Below are 26,344 nucleotides of genomic sequence, written 5' to 3' on the forward strand. Positions count from 1 at the left end.
TTCCAGCTACCCAGTTATTATCCGTTACACCGCCTGTTTTGCATCCAGGCCACATCAAGTTAAATCTGAGTTTAACTCTGGTTAATATGAACAGCACTTCTCTTCTGCTCTGTCCATTCCCCTCTTATTTCTTTCTCTTTCTCATTCGCTCTCTTCCAGCATCTGTGCATGTGTGTATGTGTGTGCACATGTGTGTATCTGCCAGAGTGCTAAAACACCATGAGGGAATTGGGCCTTTGCCACCCCTCCTTCTCACAAATGTGAAGGGATAGTAAATATCAGTGCAGCAGATGGGGCCGATGCTTCCTCTCTGCCTCCCTCCCATACTCAGGGAGGGCAGAGCAAATGGATAGCCATCAACAGCAGCAGGAGTCGCCCCAGGCCAAGACTGGAGCAGAGGACACAGGGACTGGACTGTTGCTCAGGCAGGCAATTTTACAGACAAATTCTCCCTGACTATCAGCAAGGGAACTGCACAACATTAGGAATGAGGACTTATGAGGTCATTATATCTAAGATTCCATGGTAAACAGACATCCCAGAATTAAAGATGTAGTTTTACCATCTGGATTCATAAGACAATAAATCATATTTATGGTCCAAATAGCTTTTTACCTGTTTGGATCATATTGCAGGTGTCACTGTTGCACAGGGGACCAACTGCTGGTGTGTCATTTCAGTACTCTGTCACACAGCTTGCAGGGTCTGTAAAGCACTGGCAGCGTCTAACAGCATGACACGCTTGTGTAACAGAGCAGGAGACGGGCTTGCTTGGACAGAAGTCGTGTCAACACCACCCCGATCTCAGACAGCAGATCTGGAGCAGATACCGTAAATCCTGCCTGCTCGTCAATTAACAGACAGTAAACAGGTTTAAATTTAGGCACAGGGTGTTGTTATTGTTATTATGAAACCTCCAGCATCGAGAGCATATATCAGTATTCCCATAGCAATATTAGACAGCCTCCCACTGGGAGATGAGGAGCACATGTGGATCAACGATGACACAACATGGATTCTTACTGCGCAGTGGCATAAGCTAAGCAGTGATGTAATGCATCTGAGCTCACTGGGTGAGAGTCACTACGCAGAAAAAAAAAAAAAAAAAAAAAGATGTGAGGGAATCGTAACAGGCATTATTACTGGATTTAACATCAGTACGCTGAGACAGAGACCAGTCACAGAGGAATTTTATCTTTGAGCTCGGAGACGACACTGACATATTTTAGATGTCCACTTTAAACAACTTGCAAATTGGGAGATAAACCCCCGAGCCCTCAGTTCTGTGGCAGGGGTCTTTGTATAGGTGTCACGTACAGCATTTGACTGTGACATCCAGGGTTATATGAATGATTTAAACGCTCAAGGGATTGGAAATTACTTTCTTTTGTCGCCACAGTATCCCCCACCGCTGGATTCCTGGGAGGACAGTATCTCACTCAGTGTCTCCTGAGCATTCTAGATTTCCATTTATTTATTTAAGGAGGAAATAGAAGGAAATTTCAACGGGTCACTAATTTCATTTCAACATGTAGCAGTGGCATTAGCCCTGAGCAGATATTTCAGAGGAACACAAAATCAATGTTGAGATTCTATTGGGAATAGCCCTGGAACCCATTAGCAACTTTGACCAATAGGTCAGGTAAAGTAATAGCTAGATAAATGTTTTATTACAGATTTGCAAACTGACTTAATGGGGGGGGGGGGGGGGGCTTGTACCTGTGCAGTCATGCATGGCAAATATTCATCATTAGATTCTAATGCTGTAATGAACACAAATCTCTCAGTGGCCAAAGCCTGTGGTTTCTTTATGTGTGATCTGTTAAAGGTGGGTCTCTGTCTGTCTGTGCTCCTCTGGATGTTCTCCAGCACCGTGAAGATGTAATCAGTTTAATTCATGTTTTTACATATTATATATGTTTTGTCACACTAATTGTATTTACTATGGCATCATGTATGGCTGAGATGTGTTGCACTGTTGTTGTCTGAGACACGACACAATCAGCTCAATCAGGTGATGCACCATCAAGTAGTATCACAATTATATTAGTGGTCGAAACACATACCTTCTGACTTTACGCATTTCTGTTTATGTTTGTCTTTAGATCAATTCAGTCCTTGTCATCCACGCCCCTGCTGGTTTTATGTCCTGCCAGCTATTTACTTTTATTTATCTGAAATCCCAGGTCAGAAATCAGCCATTAATGTTCATAAGAAGAGCTGTGGTGCTCAAACACTGCAACTGACAACCACTGGAATTATTATTTTAAAGCATCTTTCCTATTCTCACTGACCTATTACCCCTGATCCCCACATACACATGTACTCGTGATATTATGAAGGATTAAGGGACTTTGGCCCATTTGAGTTTACTTTCACATATGAGTTGTGTTTCTGGATAAGTACCCCCCCATATTTCCCAGAGATGAAACATTATCTGCCTGGAGTAAGTGCCATTGTTTATCCCTGAGTGAACATATGTCACATTTCGACATTTTTTCAGCCCTCCGTTCGCACTGCTCTGAAGCCGCTCTGTGCTGGACAGAGTGCTACTTTTCTGAATGGAAGCCAGACAGACCGAGAGCTCCCACACACTGAGAGGAGCGGCTCCTGTTTCCAGCTCCGTCTCCAAGGGGACCACCAAGCCCACCAATCACATCGCTCGGCACATGCAAGCGGGCGATTCAATTTCTTAAAGCTGCAGTGTCCATTTTTAAGAGGGGTGTTGGGGAAACAGTAAAGTTTCAGCAAAAACGGCACATTTGAAACAGTAAAGCACCTCAACACTGCAGTTTACAAGTTTTCCTTTTTTTCCTTTTTATTAAATGTGAATTCACATGTTAGTTTGAGCCCATCCATTTCAGAGTATCCGCCTACATACAAAATAGGCATCATTCTGTCATCACATCCTTTTCAAACGCAACAAATAACACATTTGTGTACATATATTCACAAACTGAAAGGACAGTCGATGGTGGTAGGTACTTATTTATTAAAAGATGAGTCAAAGACAGATTCACACTTGGAATGTGAAGTAACTACTGCCTAGAACTTCCAACAAAACGTCTTGGCATATAATTAGGTCATATTCCAAAACCTTTTATCAAACAGACTTCATATGTAAGACCCACATAAAAATAAACAATATCTGCTTTTTTTTAAGTGCAAGAAATAAAAAATACAGGTTTATGGTTAATGTTTTAAAAAAAGAAGGCAGTCTTCAGTTTTAAAATAAAGTTTCATTTCATGAAACAGGACTATGGAATGTTTTTTTTTGCTTGCTTGTTAAACTAATGCCAGACCACCACTCTATCAGACTATGCCCTTTTGCAGAACTCTCTTTTTTTCCCTAATTTTCAGTCAGATTCAAACTGTTTGGTGTCAGATATGCCCATTATCCAATCTTGTGTGTCAAATAACATTCAAATTGTGATATTTATCCATTTCTGTAGTATGCATCACACCATGAGGCCATATTAAATTGTTTTGTATCAGTTCCAGCTGATTTGTTTATTTTTCTGCCTGGACAGGCTTCAGCATCATAACATGAAATGATGTTGACAGTGCACAAGTCTGTTTTTCCATCACTTGCTACAATTGTTGATGGTCTGTATCTTAAGAGTATATATTGCACAAAAAAATGAGAGGGGGGAAAAACAGTATGTGCCATAAAAAATACCAAAATCCAGTTTCACACCTGCGATTGGGACCCATCCACATATCACGAGTATGATATACATAAACTCCTAACTTTACTATATTACAGTACATATACAATCTTGAAACTAGTTCCAGCTCTGAGGTATGTGTTCCCCATGATGCCATTGTATCGTCTACAAATACTCAACAAATCTGCTCTACAACTGTACAAAACCTAGTTTAAAATCACAAGGCATTTTTGATGCAAGTTTTAATTTAACTTAATCCTTAAAACCAGGACTCCCTTGCATGCTAAAAACAAATGATAAAGGGAAGAAGTGCCTGAAACTCACTGAAAGCACAGTAAGAACATTCCCTTTTAACTGTACAAAAATATGCCTGAAAATATCTTACTTTTCTTTTAAAAAGATGAGGTCTGTTATGTATCAAAATGTTTCCTCCACACCTGTATTCTGCAGAGGTTTAGGCTGCTTAATTTTTCCAAACCAGGAGGTAAACGGAATCAGTTACAAAAAGAAAGAAAAAAACAAAGAAAAAAAACAAAACAAACAACATTTGCGGCATTTAGAAATTACATAAACCGTTGTAAAGTAACATCCTGAACAATTGTCAGTTCACAGATTTGCTTTAGAGTCAGTCCACAGTCCGTTTTCAGCTCCCTGCAGTTTTTTTTTTTGTTTGTTTTAAGAGGATAAGATGCATAGAAGTTCACGTGTTTTTCCCTTTGTGGTCCGTTTAAGCTGAACAGTAAATGCAGACCTACGGGGGAAAAAATCCATAAAACCCTGTCATGCTGCCAGAAAAAAACGTCTGCAGACTTCGCTTTTTTTTCCTCCTTTCTTTTTTTTTTTTTTTTTTTTTTGCTACCAGCTTCATAAGCATCTCATTCCTCAAACCTCACCTCGCCTCCTGGTCCTCCACCTCCCCTCCAGGACCCTTCAGAAAACCCACAGGAGGCAGGGCTAGGGACAACTTGACCAGGACACATATATAATTTCATTTCTCCCTTCTCTGTTATTACTAGAGCAACTTTTTTTTCCCTCTCTCTCTCTCTCTCTCTCTCAATTCAGTATGTGAAGACCAGGTCGGAAAAGTTCGCCTCCAGCCAGTCCCCGGCAATCATCTCACTGAGTTCTGGCGTGCAATAGTCTGGGAATTCAAAGTGAGAGCCCAGGCTGCCCTCGCTGAAAGAGTCCAGGTCCTTATCCACAAGAGACAGGGAGAGGTTTCCTGAATTGGGGTTGCCCAGCTCCGAGCCTGAGGCGTTGGGGGCGAAATTTAAACTAAAATCAAACAGCAAATCGTCCGCGTCCTCGCCGGAAGAGGAGCTGCTGCTGCTGGAGGAGGAGGAGGAGGAGGAGGAGGATGTGGAGACCGACCTGGAGGATGCTGGTGAGACGGAAGCAGCGTGCAATGCGCTCTGCTTGGTAATGTTTTTGATATTGTAAAACAGTCTGTTGTTGTTCCGCACTTCTTCGTACATGCTCGCCCCCTCGGACTCGGCCGAGGAGCTCAAAGTTGGACTCGCGGGAACTTTGGCTACATTGTACGGCCTCAGGCGCTCCTCGCCCCCCGCCTTAATCCCCATCCGGTAGTCGTCCTCGTAGTCGTCGTCGTCGTCCTCATCGGTGAGCTCACTTTTCACAGTCTTTGTAACTTTCAAGCTGGGAAACACACAGTCCTCCCCGTAGCCGTGAGAGGACTTGGAGCCGCTCTTAGTCTTTATCTTTGAACACTTCTTGCTGGGAGTCTTTGTAATTTTACCGCACTTCTCCGGAGACGGTGCTGATGATTTTGAACTGTCGAGCTTTGGTTTTTTCTTGGGTCTGTACTTGTAGTCGGGGTAGTCAGCCATGTGTTTTAGCCGCAGCCTCTCGGCTTCTCTGATAAACGGGATCTTTTCGCTGTCCTTGAGCATCTTCCACCTCTTCCCCAGGCGCTTGGAAATCTCCGCGTTGTGCATGTCCGGCGACTGCTCCATGATCTTTCTCCTCTCGATCTTGGACCAGACCATAAATGCATTCATGGGTCTCTTGATGTGACCGGTGGCTGTCTTGCACCAGTCCGGGTTTATCGCCACGGGGCTGCATGCCATAAATTCACTCTCCTCCGAATCGGTAGCCTCCCTGGACATGCTCCCGTCCGTCTCGCTGTTGTCTGTGTGCTGCACCATTGTCCTCTGTATCAAGTCACTCTGAGTCCGGACGCTGCAGCGTCTAACAGCCCACACTGCCAAGACCGCTCAGCTCTCTGTGTTTGCCGCCGGTTTCGTCCGCGTCCTCTAGCGTAATGTGTGTCTCAAGCTCTGCACTCTTTTTCCAGAGTTACAAACTGCCTTCTTAACTAGTTATCGGCTTTTTCATGTCCCCTGCGTCACACGCAGCCATCCAATCACGTCCCTTCCACTCCGCCCTGCAGACTCCATCCAAGACTCCCCTTAACCCTTTTATTCCTCCCTCCCGTGCTCTCATTGGAGTGGAGGTGGGGATTTGTGGTACACAGTGTCTGGGGCAACACGCCGGGCGAGACAGGCATATTAAACACACAGTTAGCACTACGCGCTCCCGAGATGAACGCCACACACACCAAAGCGCACATAAGACTCGAGTCCATTTCCTTGTTTTAAGAGCGAAGAAAGAAAGCACGCAAGAGAGGAGCATATTCTCCAGGCAGGCATCTACTGTTTTGCAGATGTGTCTGGAGGGAAAGATGTAGGCTGTGTGATTATTTGCCCCCCCCCCCCTCTCCCACCTTCTCCCACCTTAAGGTTGGATACTGAAGGTGGCGCTTGGACACTGTTGCAGGCGCCTGGATGCGTCGCTGCGCCCGCCAGCCTGACTGCCTGCCTGCTGTAGAAGGATACATTTTAGCAGCTGGTAATGGCTTTAGAGGAAGACTCGATGCTATCATTAACTTTAGTATAAGACCATACATTTCACACTTATCTCTGAGTGGCCATGTGTTACGGTTTTTCTTTTTTTTTTTTTTTCTTCTCCCCCGTTTTGGCGTTGGTTTCTCTCCTGTTTGTTTCCAGGTCGCCATTTGAATGAAGGAAATAGGTCAGTAGTACATTCTGCTTTATAGATCTTGTTTACAGTGTGTGAGCTCCCAGAACACACCTGCAGCATCCCACATGCCCTTATTGATAAGAATTTTGCTGTAAGTGAACATCCACACAAGTAATTGTGACAATATTTTGTACATTAAAAACATTTGTATTTTCTCCTAAAAACCCAGAATCATAATGTCAGCACACACATGTGCTGTGATTTCTGATCCATTAGGATCGATGCTCATGTGGTAGCAGGCAAAGCAGCAGCACTTATTCAGATGGCAACATTTTGGCTGAGCTGCCTTGAGTTGAGCCCATACAGCCAGGCGTGGATGGAAGGCTCCCTGCTGAGTTTGCTGTGTCAAGAGGCAGTGTAGCATCTAGCTGGCGTCCCCTGTACCCCCCCTACGCCCTCCTCCTCCTCCTCCTCTTCCACCCTACCGGCTCTGGGTGGTAGCCAGCAGTGCTATTGGAGGCTGGGGTGATAAGGCGTCCTGCTTTTTTTTTTCTCTCTCTCTCTCTCTCTCTCTCTCTGCTTCGTCCCCTAGAGGGCAATCACTTACCCTTTTGCAACCCTCCCCCCACCCAGCCACCGTATTTTCCCCAGCTGGGGCTTAAGAAGTGTCTCAACTGATACAGAGCGAGGCAGCTAGAAAGGCAGGGAGAGGATAGCAGGGAGAAAGAAAAAGAGGCACATGGGTGGGGGGCAAGGCTAAGGAGACTGAGGCAGTTTGAGGAAGAGAGGGGCTCTTGCCTTTCCATCCTTGGAGAAGAGAGGCAGCTCTCTCTCTCTGCGTGTGTGTCTCTCTCTCTCCCTGTCTCAGACAGAGATAGGACTGAAATGCTTTATCATGACCACCCTGTGCTGATTAAGCCTTATCAGATATATGTGTCAGAGCGGGAGTCTCAGGAGGCTGGCGCATGCACATGCATGTTTTACTGTCAGCGTGTTTTTTCCTGATGGATTCATTTGACTGATATTTGATCTTCTGATCAGTGCAGATGTGGGTAGAAGAGGTTATTTCAAATGGACTGATCGGATGGTATCACATATAGGCACAATTTGCAAGCACATATTGACTGCATATCTGTGTGGAATTCTACTGAGGTAGAAATAAGCTAAATTACTGTGTATCATTCTGTCCTGATTTGCCTAAAAGCTACTCACCCCCTCACAAAAACATTTAAAAAAAAATATTGATCAGTCAGTGTTACCTGCAGCATAGCGCTTCTACCTTTTTTTTTTTTTTGTGATTTGTCTCCTGTCTATTCATATCTCAGCCGAAGCCCGCTCCAGCCGGCCTTATCTCTTTATATGATGGTTTCATGCTGGACATGAATCACAAGACTGCTTAATGATGAGCATGCAGGGTGGCTGTCCTGCTCATTAGCATGGCTCATTATTGGCTGTGAATGAGGTGCTGGTGTCAGCCCATACAGCCTATGAGTCATCTTAGGGAGGGTCTCACCGCCATGCCTGCCTCACACAGATGCACCAGTAATACACCCCCCCACCCCCACCCCCCACCCCTTCCCCTCCTCCCACCCCACCCCGACTGCCTCATCACTGACTGGTGATCAGAGTGAAGAGGAGAGAGACAGAAAGAGAGAGAGGGAGAGAGAGTTGCGGGATACTGAAGGATGTTGTGTTTTCATTTCATTTTCACTCGAGAGATTACATATGATTAAACAGTGAAAATCCAGCTGCATTATCACTGTGTGATTCCTTATACTGTACGCTTTCCAATACCCTAAAGGCAGATGTTTTAATGCTTATTTGCTGCTTTTTCATGTCAAGGGAGAGGACATTTTCATTCCAGAGCGATGGAGTGTTGAATTAAGTGATGGTTTTCATGTACAAACATTGAAAGAGGGTTTCAGGAGAAACAATTCCCTTTGCATTGCTTATCTAAAAGCCCCCCAAAGCAGCTGCTGCTCTCACAAAGGGCCAGTGAAGCGTTAGATCAATACTAACCCTGGCTAGAGGCTATCTGATGCTCAAAATGCATGGATCCATCTCCTCTGCATAGCCCTAAGACAGGTGTGGACTTCTGGAAGCCACTATCTGATGGCTACACAATGGGTAAGAGGGAGAGAGAGGGGGGAGGAGGGGGCTAAAAGTGGGTGATGAGGAAAAGGGGGGTTGTTTTGGTAGCACATAAAAACGCAAATTAACTTTTCACTTCACAGACACATTCTTGAGTATCCTGTGTACTCAGGTTACAATGTTTATTGCCAGGCAGTGAAGTGGTGTTTTTCTAGCCCATACAGTGGAGTCACTTAACGGTAATCTGGTGCTATGCACAGAATTTATGTAACAAGTTCCACCAGTTTGCAAGTGGTATAAGGTAAATCCACCCTTGTCTCTTCCCATACAAACGTTAAGTCCTTTCTATCCAGGCCGTGGCTGCAGGTGAAACTTAATATCAGCTTATACATCTGAAGATTTATGGGTTGTGCGTTCGTTGCCAGTTACTGCAGCCCATTTTGTTGTCTTAACTTGTGAGATGATACTAAAACGAGCTACGTCAGCTGCACCAGGATTCGTTTCGCTGGCCGCCTGTCGCTACGGTCTCATTCCTCAAAGATCACGTCTGTCTTCCTCTCTTCCTCGCTCTCAAGATAAGAGGAGCTTTGACAATGAGGAGGATCTCACAGCAGTTTGGAGGTTGTTGTTTTACCACGAGTGTTTGGTGCCTCCAAGGCCACTTTATGTGCCTTGTTGTTGCTTTACATTCTCGACTCAATGCAAATGTATCTCCAGGGTGTCAGGTTCTTTGTTGACCTCCTTGATGTGGTCTCTGTCTCTCAAGGTCTGATGCTTAGCGGATACTTAAGAGTGGAGTATCTTGTCGTGAATGTAAACAGCCGATGCTTGAGTACTGTGCTGGAATGTTTGTCACAGGGACACGCAAACACAATCAGGGGCCATAGCTGCTGGTACTTTGTGTACACTTGCACTTGCAAAAACCTTCAACAATTTAAAAGGAACAAACATTACTCTGAATTCAGTCCATACATCCAGTGCAGTGCTTCTCAAACCTTTTCAGACCAAGGATCACTTAGGAACTAAAATAAAGCTCACAGACCGCCTAACTCCCCAAACAATCCCCAAACCAACAGGGCTACCACTGCAGTGGTATTGTGGTGAACTCGGAACGTGGAAAAATGTCACCTGTGACAGCTTAAAAAAAAAAAAAGTCTTTATTGGATAGGACAGTGAAGAGAGACAGGAAACGCCGGAATAGAAAGTAGGGCACTGACATGCAGCAAAGAGTCCAGCCAGTTGGACTGCTCAAAACACTGGTAATATACACCCTCACCACTTGGCTATCGGATCGCTGCTGCATGACTCAGGGTTTTAATCTTTGGCAATCCTTGCTCCTCACACACCACATGACAACAACTGGTGCCATACTGTATATGTGGCATCATTAACACACATGAGCACTTGCCAGATGTCTTGAGCGCACAACAAGTCTCAGTCGTGAGGACTACATAACTAGTCAAACTAAACACATAACACTCTTGCCTGTTGTGTCCATCGTGCCGGAGGCTTCATTTGATTTTCTTTTAACTGACCAGGTCTTTAGCCACTGGTCAATGATCTGTCCGCTGTCTGTGTTTGATAGTTAATAGGTTGCTGATGACTGGTAAAATTAAGCACAATCCCAGGGCAGGCTGACCGTCAGTTTCATCTCCATTTCCTTTCAAATGTTGCGCTGCTCATTTTTGACGTGAATCTATCTGTCTAATCAGTACTTCAATTACATTTTGATGGTAATACTCCTATATATTATGTAAAGGATCTGCATGCTGTCACCACCACTGATGATATAACCAAATTCAACAACCCCAACAGTAAATCCTCACCCAAACACTCCAGCATGCATTAAAGCCTAGAGGGAGACTATAAACTTTGAGCGTGGCCAATGTGAGCAAGGAGGAGGATCAGCGTGGGTGTAGGACACAAGTAAATTTGTAACTGAATACTCTCCAACTTTAGGCAATTATTGCAGTCAGGAATGTGAGATACGTGAATTAGGTTTTTTACTATTAGGCTACGTTTAAACTGACTCTGTACAGGTGACAACTGTTTGAATTCTGTAAGGAAGCGTGAAGAGTTTCCTGCCTCAGTTCCTGTCTTTTCCTCTATCTTTCTCTCTCTCTCCCTCTCTCTCTCTCTCTCTTTACAGTCTTTTCTACAGACGCTGCTCCACTAACCAACGGGAATCCACTGTAGCCTGAGGGAGATGACATCATCCTGGAGAAACTCAGGCTTACACAGCACAGTATGTACTACAGTAATCATATTGCCGTGTCATTCCCCATAAGCTCTGGCCATCTAAATCCTTTAATCATATACCAGCGGTGTTTACTGTAAGAGTCCAGTGTACCTAGTTTTGTATTGTACATTGTGCCTTGTGTTAATAAACTTGTGTAGAGGACGAGCCCTCCAGGCACTCTCAGCCACTGTAATGAGAGTGTGTTTAGTCTGGAGACTGTGTAGGACTAATGCTGATGGATTGTATGGCTGCAGGTCAGGTCTTGCTCTCTCTCACACTAGTGGAGACTATAGAAGGAGCAAGAGAAAGTTTCATTTGTATGATTGTGAAACATAATGTTGACAATCCAACATAAAGTTATTATTACCATGTTAATACAAGCTGGATGGAAAACTACACATCCTTGCCATTAAGAAAACACAAAATGAGGTGTTTACACCCAGTGTTTAGCAGTGGGATAGTTCATCAATGTAATTTAGCTGCTGCAGTGAAACATGAAGCCAAAATACCATCAATCTTTGAGGAATAGATCTGTTGATCATGTTTCACCTAAGCAGTTGGTCTCTAAGAAGTGTGGGACTTTTCCCACTGAAGCCATGCTGCTCTGCTTCCCTGCCGGCCAGCCCAGACTTGCCCCCTCTCGAGATAAGATAGTGTTGACTACAAGCCAGTCTGTGTAGGGACTGGTGAGGGGCCTCTGCTGTGCTTAGTCACCCTCAGTCGCATCCTGTGCTCTGAAGTTTTACTGGTTTATGATCTTTGCAACACCAGTCGAATAGTGACAGTTCAAAGCAGCATGACAAATTGAGAATCCATGCCCCGTGGACAAATCTCAGGCAGCTTTGTGTTAGGTCCTTGTGCTGGGTTTTATAATTAGTAGGTAGAGCAGCCAAGAATTAAAGTAAGGGACTATTAGTTTTATTTTTCTCTTGATTGCGTCCTCACATGCTTTTATTGACATTTAAGGATAATTGATGACTGAAAACTACCTTATACTAAAATAATGATTGCATAATGACAGATGTAACAGTAGTGTAGCAGTCACACACTGAGCTCTGTGCATGCTCATATTTACTTTATTGTTGTTACAATATCAAAGTTTCTTAACTGCCACAGTAATGCATTTTCAAAGGTAATTTCCTTCAAGAGTGTATAATATATAAAGTAATGCAAGAATACTATGGCTTACTCATCTATCACCCCTTGAATGAAAATGAATGAAAAGGATTTAGTCACAAGCTTCAACATGGCTGGACAAAAAAAAAAACATTGCGAAAATCAGCTGCATCAATCAGGCTTTAACCTTGAAAACAAAAACAAGATGAAATGGACCCATGGAGAGACAAACACCTGAAGCAAATCTGAGCATTCACTCTTGTTTGAACAGCGAGCAGATAAGATAGCTCAAAGTTATCAGCACAAGATGAATTCCCAGAGGAACCCCCAGCAGGGGTTTCATCAATGTAGTGGGAGGGAGAAACTCAATCCCTCAAACCGCATATTGTGACAAATAACCACCTAAAACTGAAGCGAAATTAGCTGTACCCTCAGCAGCTAGATATTCAGTCAAAAAACAAGAACGTCCAAAAAGAAAAAAGATGTAAAAGACTGTCATTCCTGCCTGACGATAAAACAGCCAAAGTAAACACTATGTGACTTTCTAAACATAATCATAATCATGTGGGCCAGAATGAAAACAAACTGTTTTTTCCTATTGTAGGGTCAACATGGTGATGTTGCGCACCATTCTGAAATCAGATAGGCCCGTTTTCCACCCTCATTCATCACATTCACTCATTCATTTTGACATAAAAATGAGAACTGGTATTAGAGAATCTATTGTATGGCATGTAGATTTGAATACCAGCTTAAGTCTATAGGGAAGGTCATTTCAATATCAACCTTTATACTCTGGCTGAATCACAAGTAAAGTTTTCCTCAAATACATTTATGTTCTGAGTGTATGTCTGGAGAGACCAGTGGAGCCACAGAAAAGGGAGAAAACTTCAATAGAGTGCTGTGACTTCCTTTTTTACTTTGCATTACGTATGCACATATAGACTGGTATTTTCCCCAGCATTCCATCCATATCAGAGCCTCAGTATGTCCTCTCCATATACTGACTCGCTGCCCTTTCCTTCATGTCTCTTAAGGATTTCTTAGACAGGCTTCAAGAAAGATTTTCATAAATGTCCTCTTTTGCAAATCCTCCACATCCCTCTGTATGCGCTGAGAGCTATCACTATCTTAACAGTAAAGGTCATTGGAGGAGACTTAGGGATATGGAAAGGCTAAGCTGTGTGCATGGGAGAGTGTTTTACAACTATCTAGAAATCAATAAGAAAAGGTTTGGTAATAAGTGTGTCACATCACAGTCGCCAGCTCAAGGTGTGGCAAAGCTTGGTTCTTTCATCAGAATCTTCGTCCTTATTGGGTGAATAAGTTAAAGATCTGGCCTTTGGAAGCTGCTGATTATTGTAAAAATATTCAGCACGGCCAAGTGTTACATATTGTTGCATGTGTCGATAGTCAGAACCTCTCTTCCTTGATTGCATATAGCACCATGATTAGACTCTGATTAGCATTATATGTGTGTATGATTTTCTTTAGCAATTATGCTGATGTCTGGAAGTAATTTACCTCTTTCAAAAATGAATCAGGTGTTATACCTGAATATGAAATATTAATATAAATCTGATATTGTCAACACAAAATCTTCCCTTTATTATTCCAGTCTCATGGGGTCTTTTTAAACCGAGTTCTTGTGTCAGTAGAGGAGCTCAGGATTACAAGATGAGAGCTGTAAGACAATTCAGATAATGAACAGGAAAGCAAAGTTTCAAGACACCATGGAAAGAATGAATTTAGTCATAAAAGTGTGAGCGGATTAGCTCTTCTCTTATTTCCAACATTTCCTCTCTGATACGTCTCTACACTAATCTCATTATAAGTGTCTGTCAAGCATACATGACAATTCATTTTAACAAGGTAGAGTTTCCTGCTCCCTTTAAATTCACAGCCTTCTTCACAAATGAAAACACATGAGAGGTTCCTCTGGAACAGGGATGGGCTAACAAGGAAAACAGAATAAGGCTTAGCACTTTTGATCATTTCAAACCAAGACTAACAGACATAGCTTAAATGTGAATGTGTTTTTTTATTGGGAATGTGTTTATTGTGACCATTGCAGTGTTTAGTAGTATAATGACCTAAGAGGTTCACAGTTGGTGCCCGCAAAAGTAGAAATAAAAATCTACATTCGATAAATATTCATGCTTCATGTTTATTCCTTTATATGGTTCACTGTATGACTCTTTGTAGTGTATCGCTGCTGCTTGGTGACTTTCAGTTGGAAACTTGTTTCTCATTTTCCACTTTAGGGGTTTTTCATTCCCCTTAAGATCAGTGTAACTATAGTGATTGTGTTTTCATATCAATATTAAGTAATATTGCAGTTTTACTATGACAGTATTTGAAAAAAGAAAAGGGCAGCTCATAAAACACTGAGATCCCGATAAACCTGTAGAGTAGGCAACACATAATTAGTGTCTTGTTAATTGGGGAGAGCCATTAAAGCATACTTAGTGTGATGCTAGACTAAATTGTTTGCCAACAGAACATAATGATTTTACACTCTGTAATTGTGTTTTGTGTAAGAGCTGCCTCCTTTTTTCTTTTAACAAGAATTGTGAAATATCCTGAGGCAATATTTTTGAAGTACTTTTATATAACAAGCTGATTGCATAAATAAATCATCGGCCTTTTGTCTGCAGCATATACTGCACCATCTCATGTCAGGCCTGGTGATTTATATAACTTTCAAAGCCACACTATCGAAGGTGGCAATAATAGGCTTCAAACTAACTGTCTAGATATATCTCGACCTCTGTGATCTCTATCTGTCCATCACTGGAGTAATCTGACCATTGCGGATAAATACTGTGAAAGGTCTCAAAGCACTAGGAAGACCAGTACTTTAATCATGGCTAATCCCTGGTAGCTAGATGTGTCTTGGGGGGACACGGGATGGACACGTCACCCCAATTAGCAGTAGCTATAGCTTTAAAACCCCTGTCATTAGCAGCCCATAACCTTCCTGTCACTCACCGTAGCTGCCGAAGCGTCTACTTAGTGAACTCTTACAATTTGTCACATTTGAGCACATGGCAGCATGCACGCGTGCTTACTCGCACCCGCCTCTCGCAAATGTACATACACTGATTTCACATTTCAGAGAGCAAATGGCGAAACAGGAAGTCGATGCATATATGCAATTTTCAGTGAGGCAAATTGGGCATACGCCATGTTGCTTGCGGGCGTGTAACCTTAATAGGCTGATTTATGTATGACATTCCTCTGAGCATTAATATGAATAGACAGGGAGTGTTGCCCAAGCCACAGAGTGCCCACAATGTAATGCCATGTTCAATATACTCTGCAGTTGACATATTAGAATTATACCTTGGAAAGAAACATGCATTTCAGATACCTTTCTTTTGGTTAATGAATGATAGGGGAGCATGTACACACATTTTGAATGTCCATATAACTATCAGCTCAGTATGCAGATAAGGTCCCTGGTGTTTTAGTGTGAGACAGTCTTTGCAGGCATTTGCTGGTAGACAGTGGTGCATTAACTGTTATCTTGGTGGAAGCACCACCCTTAAGCCTGCAACAATAAGACCAGGGTCAAGGATGAAGTTGAATGACAGCTCAGGATGAATATAATTGCAGAGGAAGCGATAAAGAGGGGTCTTGTACTCACACTAAAAAGCAGAATAATAATTTTTTCACCAGGTTGTCTGCCACTACATATTTCCATTCTTTTGCTCCATTCTCAAGTGAAGAGGTCAGATATAAAGGAGGACAATGACCAAGCTAGTGAGATTGATGGTGAGGATGAGCAGGCCGGCGGAATCTCAGCTAAATCAAAGCCATTTGCCGTTAATGAAAATAAGAGAGAGACCGCACTGTAAATCATCTTATGGTCTAATGTATTAGTGATAATGAATTCACGCTGCCACATTTAACCTTAGTTTTGCAATTCATTATATTTGAGATTAACAAGGGAGGGAACTTAAGTGAACTGTCTGCAGGGAATTACAGCTGGGGCCTCATTGTCAATCAAGGATTGTGTTTCGATGTCTTTCATTAGGGCTGGAGGAATTAAATAAGACTTTCTTTTAATGGCGGATGGCTCTCCCATTTGACGTTCTTCTTGCTCTCCCAAGATGGTTAACTCTTCATTACCCAAATTAAAGGCATCCATCTCTGTTGGCTCCTGCCACATTGCCATGACCTCTACCTGTCAAAACTTTCATGTAAGCTCTTGAGTGATGGATGATACCCCCGAACCCCATTGTCAAAATTATCCAGTGACTGTCCAACCCTCTCTGATCCATTCAATCCATCTCCCCAGGCTACGTGCCACCAGCCATGATTTAACAATGAAGCTGAGGCGCTAATTTACTCTCATAGAAATTAGAAACTACCTTTTAATTATATGCCTGGGAGTGTTCTAAGAGTTCACGTGGATCACCCCCAAAGCTTTTAACTTGACTTTGTGGGGGCTGATCATTTATATTCTTCAAACGTGTTATTTCAGGGGTCGTTCAACATACCTAGGACCAGAGGGAATTTGAGAAACCATCAGGAATGGTGAAAGAAGGAGCGTTGAAATCAATGTTCACATTTGAAGGTCACAGCTGTTGTTGAAGGATATGAGAAGATACTTCAATGAGCCAATTTAACAAAATGTGAAAATATTCCTGAAAATCTGTTTATGAAGTCTGACTGAGTAAGAAATCAGTTTTCAAAACACAGTTGATTGAATACTCAATAAGAGACTTGACCACTGATTTTGAAAACCTTAATATATGCAGGTGGAGCTCTGATCAATAGATGATATGCACTGTGGGTGTTACTGGTGCAGCTCTGGAATTGCATCATGCCCAAGTGTTTACAGAGAGTCTTTGTTGACGAAGGAAGCACAGTTCTCTGAACTTCTTCCTCTTTTTTCCTCTCTATTTGCATCACCTTCAGACACATGTAAATATTCAAACACATGCCACACGTCATACATAAAACATGATATAAGTGGTCCCATTCTTGTCTGACCTCTTGTCCTCCTGCTTCTCTCCCAGACAGATGTAGATAACGCTCCAGACACACCTCACTTCCTGAGAGGAGAGTTATGGCTTCCTGGGAGAGGCACTGCCGTCCCCTGGAGCCCTGAGGAGTTCGACAGCTACCTATGGAGAGGGCACATCTCTGACTTGTAGACCTGCTCTGAGGCTTCTCCTCTCACTTTGAGATCCTCCGTGTACCTGTCAAAGGGTCAAAAGGGTAAGCTCGCTGCAGACAACAGGGCTGTGTTTGTGTGTCGGGCTGTGCTTGTGTTTGCGCATGTGTGTGTGTGTACGTGTGACCGGCTCCTGTGACAGATGCCAGGCTGTTTATGTGTGAGGTGTGGGAGTGCTGGGTGGGCAGGTGGGCACACATGCATGGTGTTTGCGAGTGCACGTGTGAAGAGAAGTGCGTGTGGGTGATCGTGGTGTGGTAGAATAATATGAGAAACTGCGCTTGTCAGAATGTGCAGACATGCGTGTGAATGCATTTGCATACACGGGCATATGTGTGCGCATGTGTCTGTACCTGCACACACTCCATCTAACTGTACCAGGAGTCAAGTGAGAACCTGTTACCAGGCTCCATAAACACCCAAAACCCAAAACTGCTGTCACGGAACCAGAGCAGAACAGATGGGGGGGCTGCTGCTCTGGCAGCCGAGCAAACGATGAGCTAATCGTAGCGAAGGAGGTGACCATAGTTGGTTACAGCTTATTCAGGATTATGACTCAATCACTGCGGCTTATGGCACTTAGGTAATTATTTAATCAAAGAGTGGACGTGTCAATAGAAGTCGACAAGAGATTAATTATAAGTCCGGGATGGCTTCAACTCATTGTTTTTACCGGCCCGCTGTCTTGACAGTGGCAAGAGGGAGAGTTGATGGGATCATTGGGAGGGTGAGTGACAGCTCTAGTGGAGCAGGAATAATCAGAGCAGTATAGTTAACACTAACCTCCCCCTTTAGCACGGATTGAGATCAATACAGTGCTATCCTTGATTAAAACGTTTAATTAGCTGTATTAAGGTACAACACAAAGCTATGGATGAGAGAGAAAACATCCTTCCTCCTCCGTGTATGGATGGCAGTGGGGATATTTAACATCAGCGAGTGTCATGAGCTGACTGTTGCTCTGGCTCTAGTGCAGCCCCTCACCTGTGGCTCAGACAATATAAGACAATGTGAAGCTGTAGATGCATTTCTGAATGTGGGAAAAGTGCGTGTGTGTGTGTGTGTGTGCTAAGCCCTCTGTGACAGCTATAGGAGAAGAAGCAGGCCAGTGGCAGCAAGGAGAAGGTGTATGAGTCTCTCAGCTTATCCTTAGTAACCTGCCATTATTTATAGCAAGCTGTAGGAGGATGAAAGGCACTGGAGAATTCTCACTTAGTTATCTGCCAACAGCTTTCTACTAATAACTGTCATTCGTCCTAAATGTGCAGGGGCTTTCATGTCGGCAGGAGTGACCTGATGTGCAGTATCTTCACATCTCGGGAGATTACAGTGATGATGTAGGAAAAAAGACTCCCAGCCTACTACTCAACTTCAGAGACATGACCTGAGGAAATGGCTAATTTAAGCAAAAAGTGGTGCCAAAATATGTCCTAGAATTTTCTCAGTTTGACTTTCTTTGTTGATATATCTAAGTTTAAGTCATTAAATGACTGCCAAACAACTGCTAGGCAGTTATTTCAACTCTCTCATAAGAGAAATGAGGATCTGTGAGGCTTCATGCACGCTGATTCTAGGGATTCCCCTCCATGTGTTCTCTCCAGTCCCACTGTTTTATTTGGCTGATGGGGAGCAGGATGTGAGATTTACACCAGTCGAGAAAAACGAGGGCAAGTTGAGACACAAAGATGGACATGGTGGTTAACTCCCTGATCGTGTCACCAGAGAAGAGATAAATGGTGAAAGGAAAACAAGCAAGGGGAAGCTGACTATTTTTCTAAATGCTGCACGGAAGTTTCTAATTATATCCACTCGGAGACCTGTAACCTCCACTGAGACACTCAACCGCACACTGACACACATTCACCGGCATCTACCCACACACATACACACACCATTGCAGAGACCTAACCTTTGCTGGCCTTGCAGTCCCCTCCGAGCAAGAACCAAATTAGACGGCGAGAGGAAAATAATGTCCTCCCTCTTTGCTGCTGTTAAAGGCCAGTAATCTCTCATTTACACTGACATTAAGAAGAAGTTTCACACTAACATACTCCTGCCATTAAAATTGTAAGGGAGAAGAGAAGAGGAGAGGAGAGGAGGAGAAGAGAGGAGAGGAGAGAAGAGGAGAGGAGAAGAGAGGAGAAGAGAGGAGATGAGAGGAGGGAAGGGAAGGGAAGGGAAGGTGTGTATGAGAGGTTGATTGAGGGCAGGGCTGTCATGCCTGGTAATATGGAAGCTAAGCCACAGAGTCCCCAGCCCCAGGCGGGCAGATGGTAGGGTGGGCAGCGAGGGGCGAGGATCCCCTATCTCTAATTCTCAGCTGCACTTGTAAGATATGCGCTATGTATGAAATGTGTTGGCAAGGATCCATGTCCTTCAACTCCCTATGTAACCCTGGTGGCTCCACCCAAGCCAGCTGTGTCTGTGTGAGCTCACTGGGCTCTGACAGCAGGGATCAAAACAACATGTGAACCAGCCGTGACACCGACCACCATCAAAACAAGTGAGCAGCCACGACAAGGCTCCCATGGCTACATCACAAGGGGTGAGGTGTGTTATGAGCGGCGCCGGGCGTTCCGTGTGTGTGTGTGTGTGTGTGTGTGTGTGTGTGTGCGTCTCTATCAAACACGACGATGGCTAATGCATTAGTCAGTCGTTGTGTCACACTGTGATGTTGCAGCACACAATTAGCGCTTTGAGCTGCAGTGGAAACCAAACGTGAACCAACATGAACCTCAGAGCTTTGTATCCAGATCAAGGGGAAGCTCAAAGCTCGAGCAAACTTTGCTACTTTTTTTTCTTCTTTTTTGAAAGTGAGCACTCACTCTTACAGAAACATACCTCACAAAGACAGAAAGAATGAGAGAGACAGACAGAGTGAGTAAGCAGGAGACAGTGAGGGATGATGAGAGAAAAAAAAAAGTTTCAGCAGCGTGTGCATGTATATTGGTTACCTTCCAGTCCATGTGGGCCAAAGACAGGAAATGTGTGCCTTCCTGTTTGATTATATTGGAACAGAAGACGCTCAAAGATAGACATGGTATGGTAGAAGTATTAGATAGGCCTGCTTATTTTAACTGCTGCACAGGTGTTCTCAATGAAGAAGCCCATTCATGGACCCATTAAATGCTGAGGGTATTAAAAAAAACAGGAGGAGGATGAAAGAATAATACAGTAAAAAAAATGAGGAAAACATCAAAGCTCCGACAGATGAAGTCTCAGTCAATTCATAAATGCCTCTGGACTCAAGTTGTTCACAGCTGTAAAAAAAAAAAAAAGGAGCTCCATCCTTTGAAATTCTAAATCAGTCTAATGGAAATGTTAAGGGGGGGGTAAATTATTACAACCCGGCGATCAGCCTTAATATACTTACCATATCAAAATCTATTCTTAAGAAACCTCACTCTGCTTTACAGTAGAAGTGGGCGAATGAGACATCATGTTCTTAAGATACATGGTATTGCAGCTCATCTCTCTTGCAAGTGCATGCACACACACACACACACACACACACACACACATTTCCTCTGTCACACTTTCTCTTGGCAGAGAGATATTATCAGCAGTATTCTTGGGTGACTGGAACACATAATCAGTTGTTTAGCTATCTTCTTCTTCTTATAGAAAAGAGCTGTGACAGGTTTAGGCCATCACTTGGGTCACGTATGTGAGGCCTGCTGCAGTACCTTAACCCTAACACACACACACACACACACACACACACAGATGCACAGTGGTGCTCTGTGCTCCACTCGCAGCAGATGGAGGCCTGAGTGACACATCCTGGCAGAGGAAGGTTACATCATGTAAATAATGTGATACTCTGCCAGACTTTAATGACATCAGATTTTAATTCCACCTCTGTGTTTTATGCCACACACACATCTCATCCAACTGTTTACTATTCTGGTTTGCATCTGTAAGGCTCAGCTGGCATTGAAATTATATTTATGGTAATTATGAACCTAATTATGACATTTTAACTTAATGTATTCTTAAGTTCAGAATACTTACTCGCGCACCAAGGTATTTTGCAGATATTTTCCACTTGACAGTGCAGCGCTGCTAACCATATGCCGTTGAAAACTGATTATTAGATTTGATTAATGTGTATCATACACAATTACTGAAATATAATTGAACACAGTGGTCGTTTTTGGCACTGGTCCCTGACAGTGGACTTGTGCCGACACGACTAAGGGAGTTAAGAAGGCCAAGCAGCTGCAGAGGCAGACGTGCCTTCTGGTTGAGCCAAAAAAATGTTATATGTTGGGAGTATATTTCACTGTATTGTTTACTTAGAAGCCCCCAGATGTTGTGAACATGTGGATGTTTTATATGGTAGTTAACAACAGGTCACGCTTGGACTGCCACTCCCTCAGAAACAATTAATAAACCATAAACAGTCTAATATCCTCTCCGCTGAGCATTAAGTTCATACTGCCTCCACGCAGAGAAGAAAGGCAGTGAAAATCCGCTTTTGGTTCTGTGGGGGTGGTGGTGGTGGTGGTGGTGGTGGTGGGTGGGGGTTGGGAGTGGGGAGGGGGGGTGTTCTCTTAACTTTTTACAGCTCCTCCACCGCAGAGCTGTAGCTGTATAAATAAGGTTCATTTGACCAGCAATGTGGAGACGCTGCTGTGACAGTCAGCTTGTCGTGGCGCTGAACTTCCTGACCCAGGCTGTTGTTGTTTGCTGCTGTACGCCGACACCTAATCCAAAATGTAAGAGTAGTCTGTTTCAAGTGGGGCTTGTTCCAACATGATGCAAGTAAATATAGCTTTTGTCTGGTGGTATCTGGTCTGATTAGTGTGCAGTGAAAGGCTCCATTGAGCACAGGAATCTGGTTTATGCAACATGTCCAATTATAAATGTATAAATGGATGACTACATCCACAGCTTTACAGGCAGATGGGAAATTCGTTACACCGAATGGGAAACATGGAAATGCTTGGAAAGCTCCTGTTTGTCCTTTCCTGATCTCCACCAGTGCTTAAGGTTAAATGTATTAAACATTGGACCGGCACAAAGCAACAACTCGACACTTTTTGAAGCAAACAAAAAAAGATTATTTGTATCAACACGGTTTCAAACATGCAGACCCAATGTGGAGGTTGGGTTAAGTCATCACAGCCACAGGAGCTAGCATTCTGAGTTTCATCATCACACATGGCTTATTCCTTACCCAAGATCCTCTAGCAGGGGTGAGGGGTCACTCAGCCATCAGAGGAAGCCATCACTGAGTAGCTGACCCCTCCTCTGGCCCCCACCTTTCATCTGTCTCTCTGATTAGTTTGCCCGTGTGAGAGATAGCAACTTAAAATGAAACGCCCCATAGACACCCTCCCGGGAGAATCTCTCAAGCAAGATATATATACACATTCTTGCTGCTCTGCTAGTGAGTGCACTTTCAATTACAAGAGGAGAGGTGGGCCTTTAGATGTTCACTACTCATGGCTCAGAGCTCTGCGAGGTCTGTTGGCTTCTAGAGAGTAAATCCATTCACTTGCCTTCAGCGGCATATCAGGTGTCCTCTGGCTTGTCTCTCATGTGTGATTGGTGTGTACCCACCCAGCAGCCGCAGATGGGGCTCTGCTTGATGTGGTGGCATCCAATATCCATTCAATCTAGACATTATGTAATGGACAGCTAGCAGAGGTTCAAACTGAAGCTCACAGCTGCTCTGTCTTACCAGCCTGTACGTGCTCGCTGTGCTTATAGAGGAGGATACTTTAGTGTCATGTTTGCATGTGATAATTCTTTCTGCTGCTTAACTTTCTTCTGTAAATTACACGTTCTTGTTCAGGCACTGCTGGCTGTCCACGGTAGTCAATTTGAAGTTGCAAATTCCACTTGAAAGATGCCACCACTTGAACATTATGTACCTCCGTCTTGAACTATTGTGGAGAAGTGACAAAAGGATGAAGTGCATGATGGGTGTAAAGGTGCTCTTTAAACAACAGGTACCTTTGGAAGAGTTGATTTCAAGATCTCCCTTTGCCTTCCACTTAGAGAAGTGTAGGGCTGCGTGTTGATGCTGTCATCAGGGGGTGATTTGGCTGATATACGAGGAGACCTATTGCTCATCAGAAAGCTATCCGCCATGCTGATTGAGTCATATGTAGAGCCGCTGGGATAATTTGTCACAGGCCTGCCAGGTCAATGGACTTTGATTGGAACACGGTATGAACTGGAGGATTTCTACAGCGTTGAGTACTCTCACACCCTCACTCTGTCTCAAGATCTTTCCTCTTGCCCTGCCACACTCTCATTCTCACTTAAAGCTTTCACTCGTGCCTTTTTTCATGTTTTTGTTTCTTCCTTTTTTAAAACTTGATCAAAATCTGTCCATCTCCGCTTTTGGTCTCTGCATTTCTTTCTGCCCTCGTTTGTCTCGGTCTCCCTATATTTCCCTGGCCTCTCCCTGGCCTCAGCCTGGGGGCCCACTCTGCTTGTTGAAAGGTAACAGAATCTTCCGGAATGACCCACTGAAATCGCTGGGTTGATTCACTGATGTTTCTGTCAGGGAGAAGCACAAAGTACAGGACTGTATTTCCCCCCACAAAACTGGAGGTGTCCATTACAGTGAAGATCTGTGTAAAAAGGAAGAAAAAAGGGCCCCAAGCCTGACTGGCCTGCTTTAATGTGACAGAGAGAAGAGGAGGTCAGTCCGTGCACACACACACAAAGCACATACACAAACATCTTTTTCCAAGAAGAACAGAAACCTTGTCTGAGACACCTGTTCATTTTGCTGTTAAGTTTGAAACTTTGAAACATGTGGCTTAGCTAGGGAGCTGTAACTCTGCCAAATGCTTGAATATACAAGTTCAGCTGTGCACTGTAACTTTTAACACTTCACAGTGAAAATCACAGGCTTTGGCACTCCTAAGCCGAGTAACTCGGTTCCCCTTCATTACCTTTCTCCAGAAAAAAAAAGTGGAAGGAAAAAAAAAAAGAGAGAATGACAGTGAGGTTTGAAAAGAGGGAGAAAGAAAGGATGTGAACTTGAATAACTTCCAGAAGGAGCATGGCAAAATACCTGCAGTGAGTTTCAAAAACCACAAAATCTTTCATCTGACTGTTTTGGCATCGCAGGGTGGGAGCTTCGGCACTGACCATAACATAGGTATGCCTAATCCCCTTTCATCTACAATATTGCACAAAGGGAGTATCTGTCCAAGTGAAGAGGAAGATTCTGCAGACATAAAAGGCTGACGCGGGAGTGTTGCATGTCTGTACCAACATTGTCCTGGTCCTTATTATTCTTTGCACATAGCTGTAAGTCTAAACAAGACCCGCTTCCTGAGGAGGACTGCTGTGCACTCACTGCACTCACGCTGGCCCTGGTGTTGTTCTGCTCCAGCATGTGTGGTGTGTGTGCGCGCGCGTGTGCGCTTGTGTGTGCAAGGCCGCTGCGCTGTTGAGATGACCCTGCTTTCTTTCTATAGGGGCTTTCACTCTGCAAGAGCTCAGCCCCTGTAAAGAGGGAGCCTGTGCTGGTACCTCTCTTAGCCTCTCTTTCTTGTGCAGGCGTCTCTTCTCTTTCATTCTCTCTCTCTCTCTCTCTCTCTCTCTCTGCAGCAGCAGCAGCAGCTTGAGTACTTCCAGCTGCCGACAGTGAATGCCGCCTCCCACACAGGCACACACTCACAATTGACATACACACAGGTACAAACTGGTCCAGTATAGAACACATGTACACACACACGTACATGCACATATGCACATATATCCCTCATTTACTGAAATGCCTGCAGTGGTTTCTCATTGCCTCTGCATTTGTTCGTCTCCCGCCTTTATATGTGTTGCATTTATGGTGTAGTTCTTCATGTCTGCACGCACGCCATCCACCCTCCTGCATCTGTGCCCCCAGACAGGGTGGATATGGGTGATGACTTATTGTCCGTATCCATAGTCGACCCTCCAGTGTCACAGGCACTCGCAGTACTGGAGGTAACCGGCCAAGAAACTCTCTTCACCGCAAGCTGCTCCTCCCTCACGCCAAAGAACCCTCCAACAAACCAAAACAAAACAAACAAGACAGAAAAACACAATGAGAGAGAACGCTGATTCCAATCACTGTCGAACATGACTGTCTGTGCGCGGCCTGGTAGAGACGTAGACACAAACACAGATCTACATGCTACACACAGGAGAAAAGGAGTCCATCAGTAGCAGCAGCGTGTCTGTCAGTTCTTTCATCATGTTATGAAATAAGAGGAGAGCACCAGAGGAACCTGTTGCTGGGCTATAAGACTGAAGTAGCCCAGGGAAAAAATGGTAATGCAAGCAAGAGCGGCGGCAGGGGTCTGCCGGGGTGTAACCATAGCTGCTAAACTTGCATTCAGGCCTTTTCCAGAGCTGGGCTCGGGGTATGCAGACGACCTAGGGGCTGGAGACTTAGGGAGGACTTTAAGCCTCTTTGTCAAGCTCCTCGGAGCTCAGTCGACCGCTGTGAAGAGGCCGAGGCATGCAGCTGTCTAGCAACAAGAACCCCTCATACCACAGATACTGGCCTGTGGTTAAGGAGTGTGTGTGTGTGAGTGTGTATGCGGTTCACATTGTGTGCCTGAACATGTGGGTTTGCATTTGTGAAAGTGGGCCGTTGATGAATATCACACCAGGTGAGACACTAGGTATGTGGACGGCTGAAGAACTATTTCCTGAATAAAACAAAGTCAAATACATGCACTGTTTTTATTCAATTTTTGAAAGAACAAATCCAATAATAATATACTCTATTAATGTAAACGATGTTAATAATTTATGATAATATTTATTAGCAAAAAAAATCCACACTTTTTTCACACTGGACAAAAACCCACTAACATCTGGCTTTTGTCTCCAGTGTGAAAAGGTACAATCGGCTTTCGTTCCCAGGTCAAATGACTCGGCAGAAGTCACGGGTATTTATTCTCCAGCTCTGATCAGTGGTGATGGAAACATGACACCTAGGTGGCCACGCTAATTTTCACCCCACTTCCAGAGTTGTGTTATGACGGTCGTCACCTCTGTCGGTAACTTATGTGACTTTGCCATCCCACC

The 26,344-nt window shown here is 43.9% G+C and overlaps 1 protein-coding gene and 1 long non-coding RNA gene across 2 annotated transcripts in view; both read right to left on the reverse strand.

Annotated features, from left to right (window-relative positions):
• LOC139632808 (uncharacterized) overlaps nucleotides 1-26,344 on the reverse strand; it is a 169,729-nt gene that overhangs the window by 40,064 nt on the left and 103,321 nt on the right. The window lies entirely within an intron of this gene.
• sox11a (SRY-box transcription factor 11a) lies at nucleotides 2,793-6,097 on the reverse strand. Its single transcript, XM_071498014.1, has one exon. It carries the CDS (start codon nucleotides 5,831-5,833, stop codon nucleotides 4,727-4,729), a length of 1,107 nt encoding a protein of 368 aa, XP_071354115.1. The 5' UTR covers nucleotides 5,834-6,097; the 3' UTR covers nucleotides 2,793-4,726.

This window comes from Trachinotus anak, unplaced genomic scaffold, assembly GCF_046630095.1.
Source record: "Trachinotus anak isolate AG129_WGS33_773 ecotype Australia unplaced genomic scaffold, CSIRO_AGI_Tana_v1 ptg000015l, whole genome shotgun sequence".
Lineage (NCBI taxonomy): Eukaryota > Metazoa > Chordata > Actinopteri > Carangiformes > Carangidae > Trachinotus > Trachinotus anak.

Bases quoted from the DNA above. Each gene is read 5' to 3' on its own strand.
- sox11a (XM_071498014.1), bottom strand. From the start codon at position 5,833: ATGGTGCAGCACACAGACAACAGCGAGACGGACGGGAGCATGTCCAGG.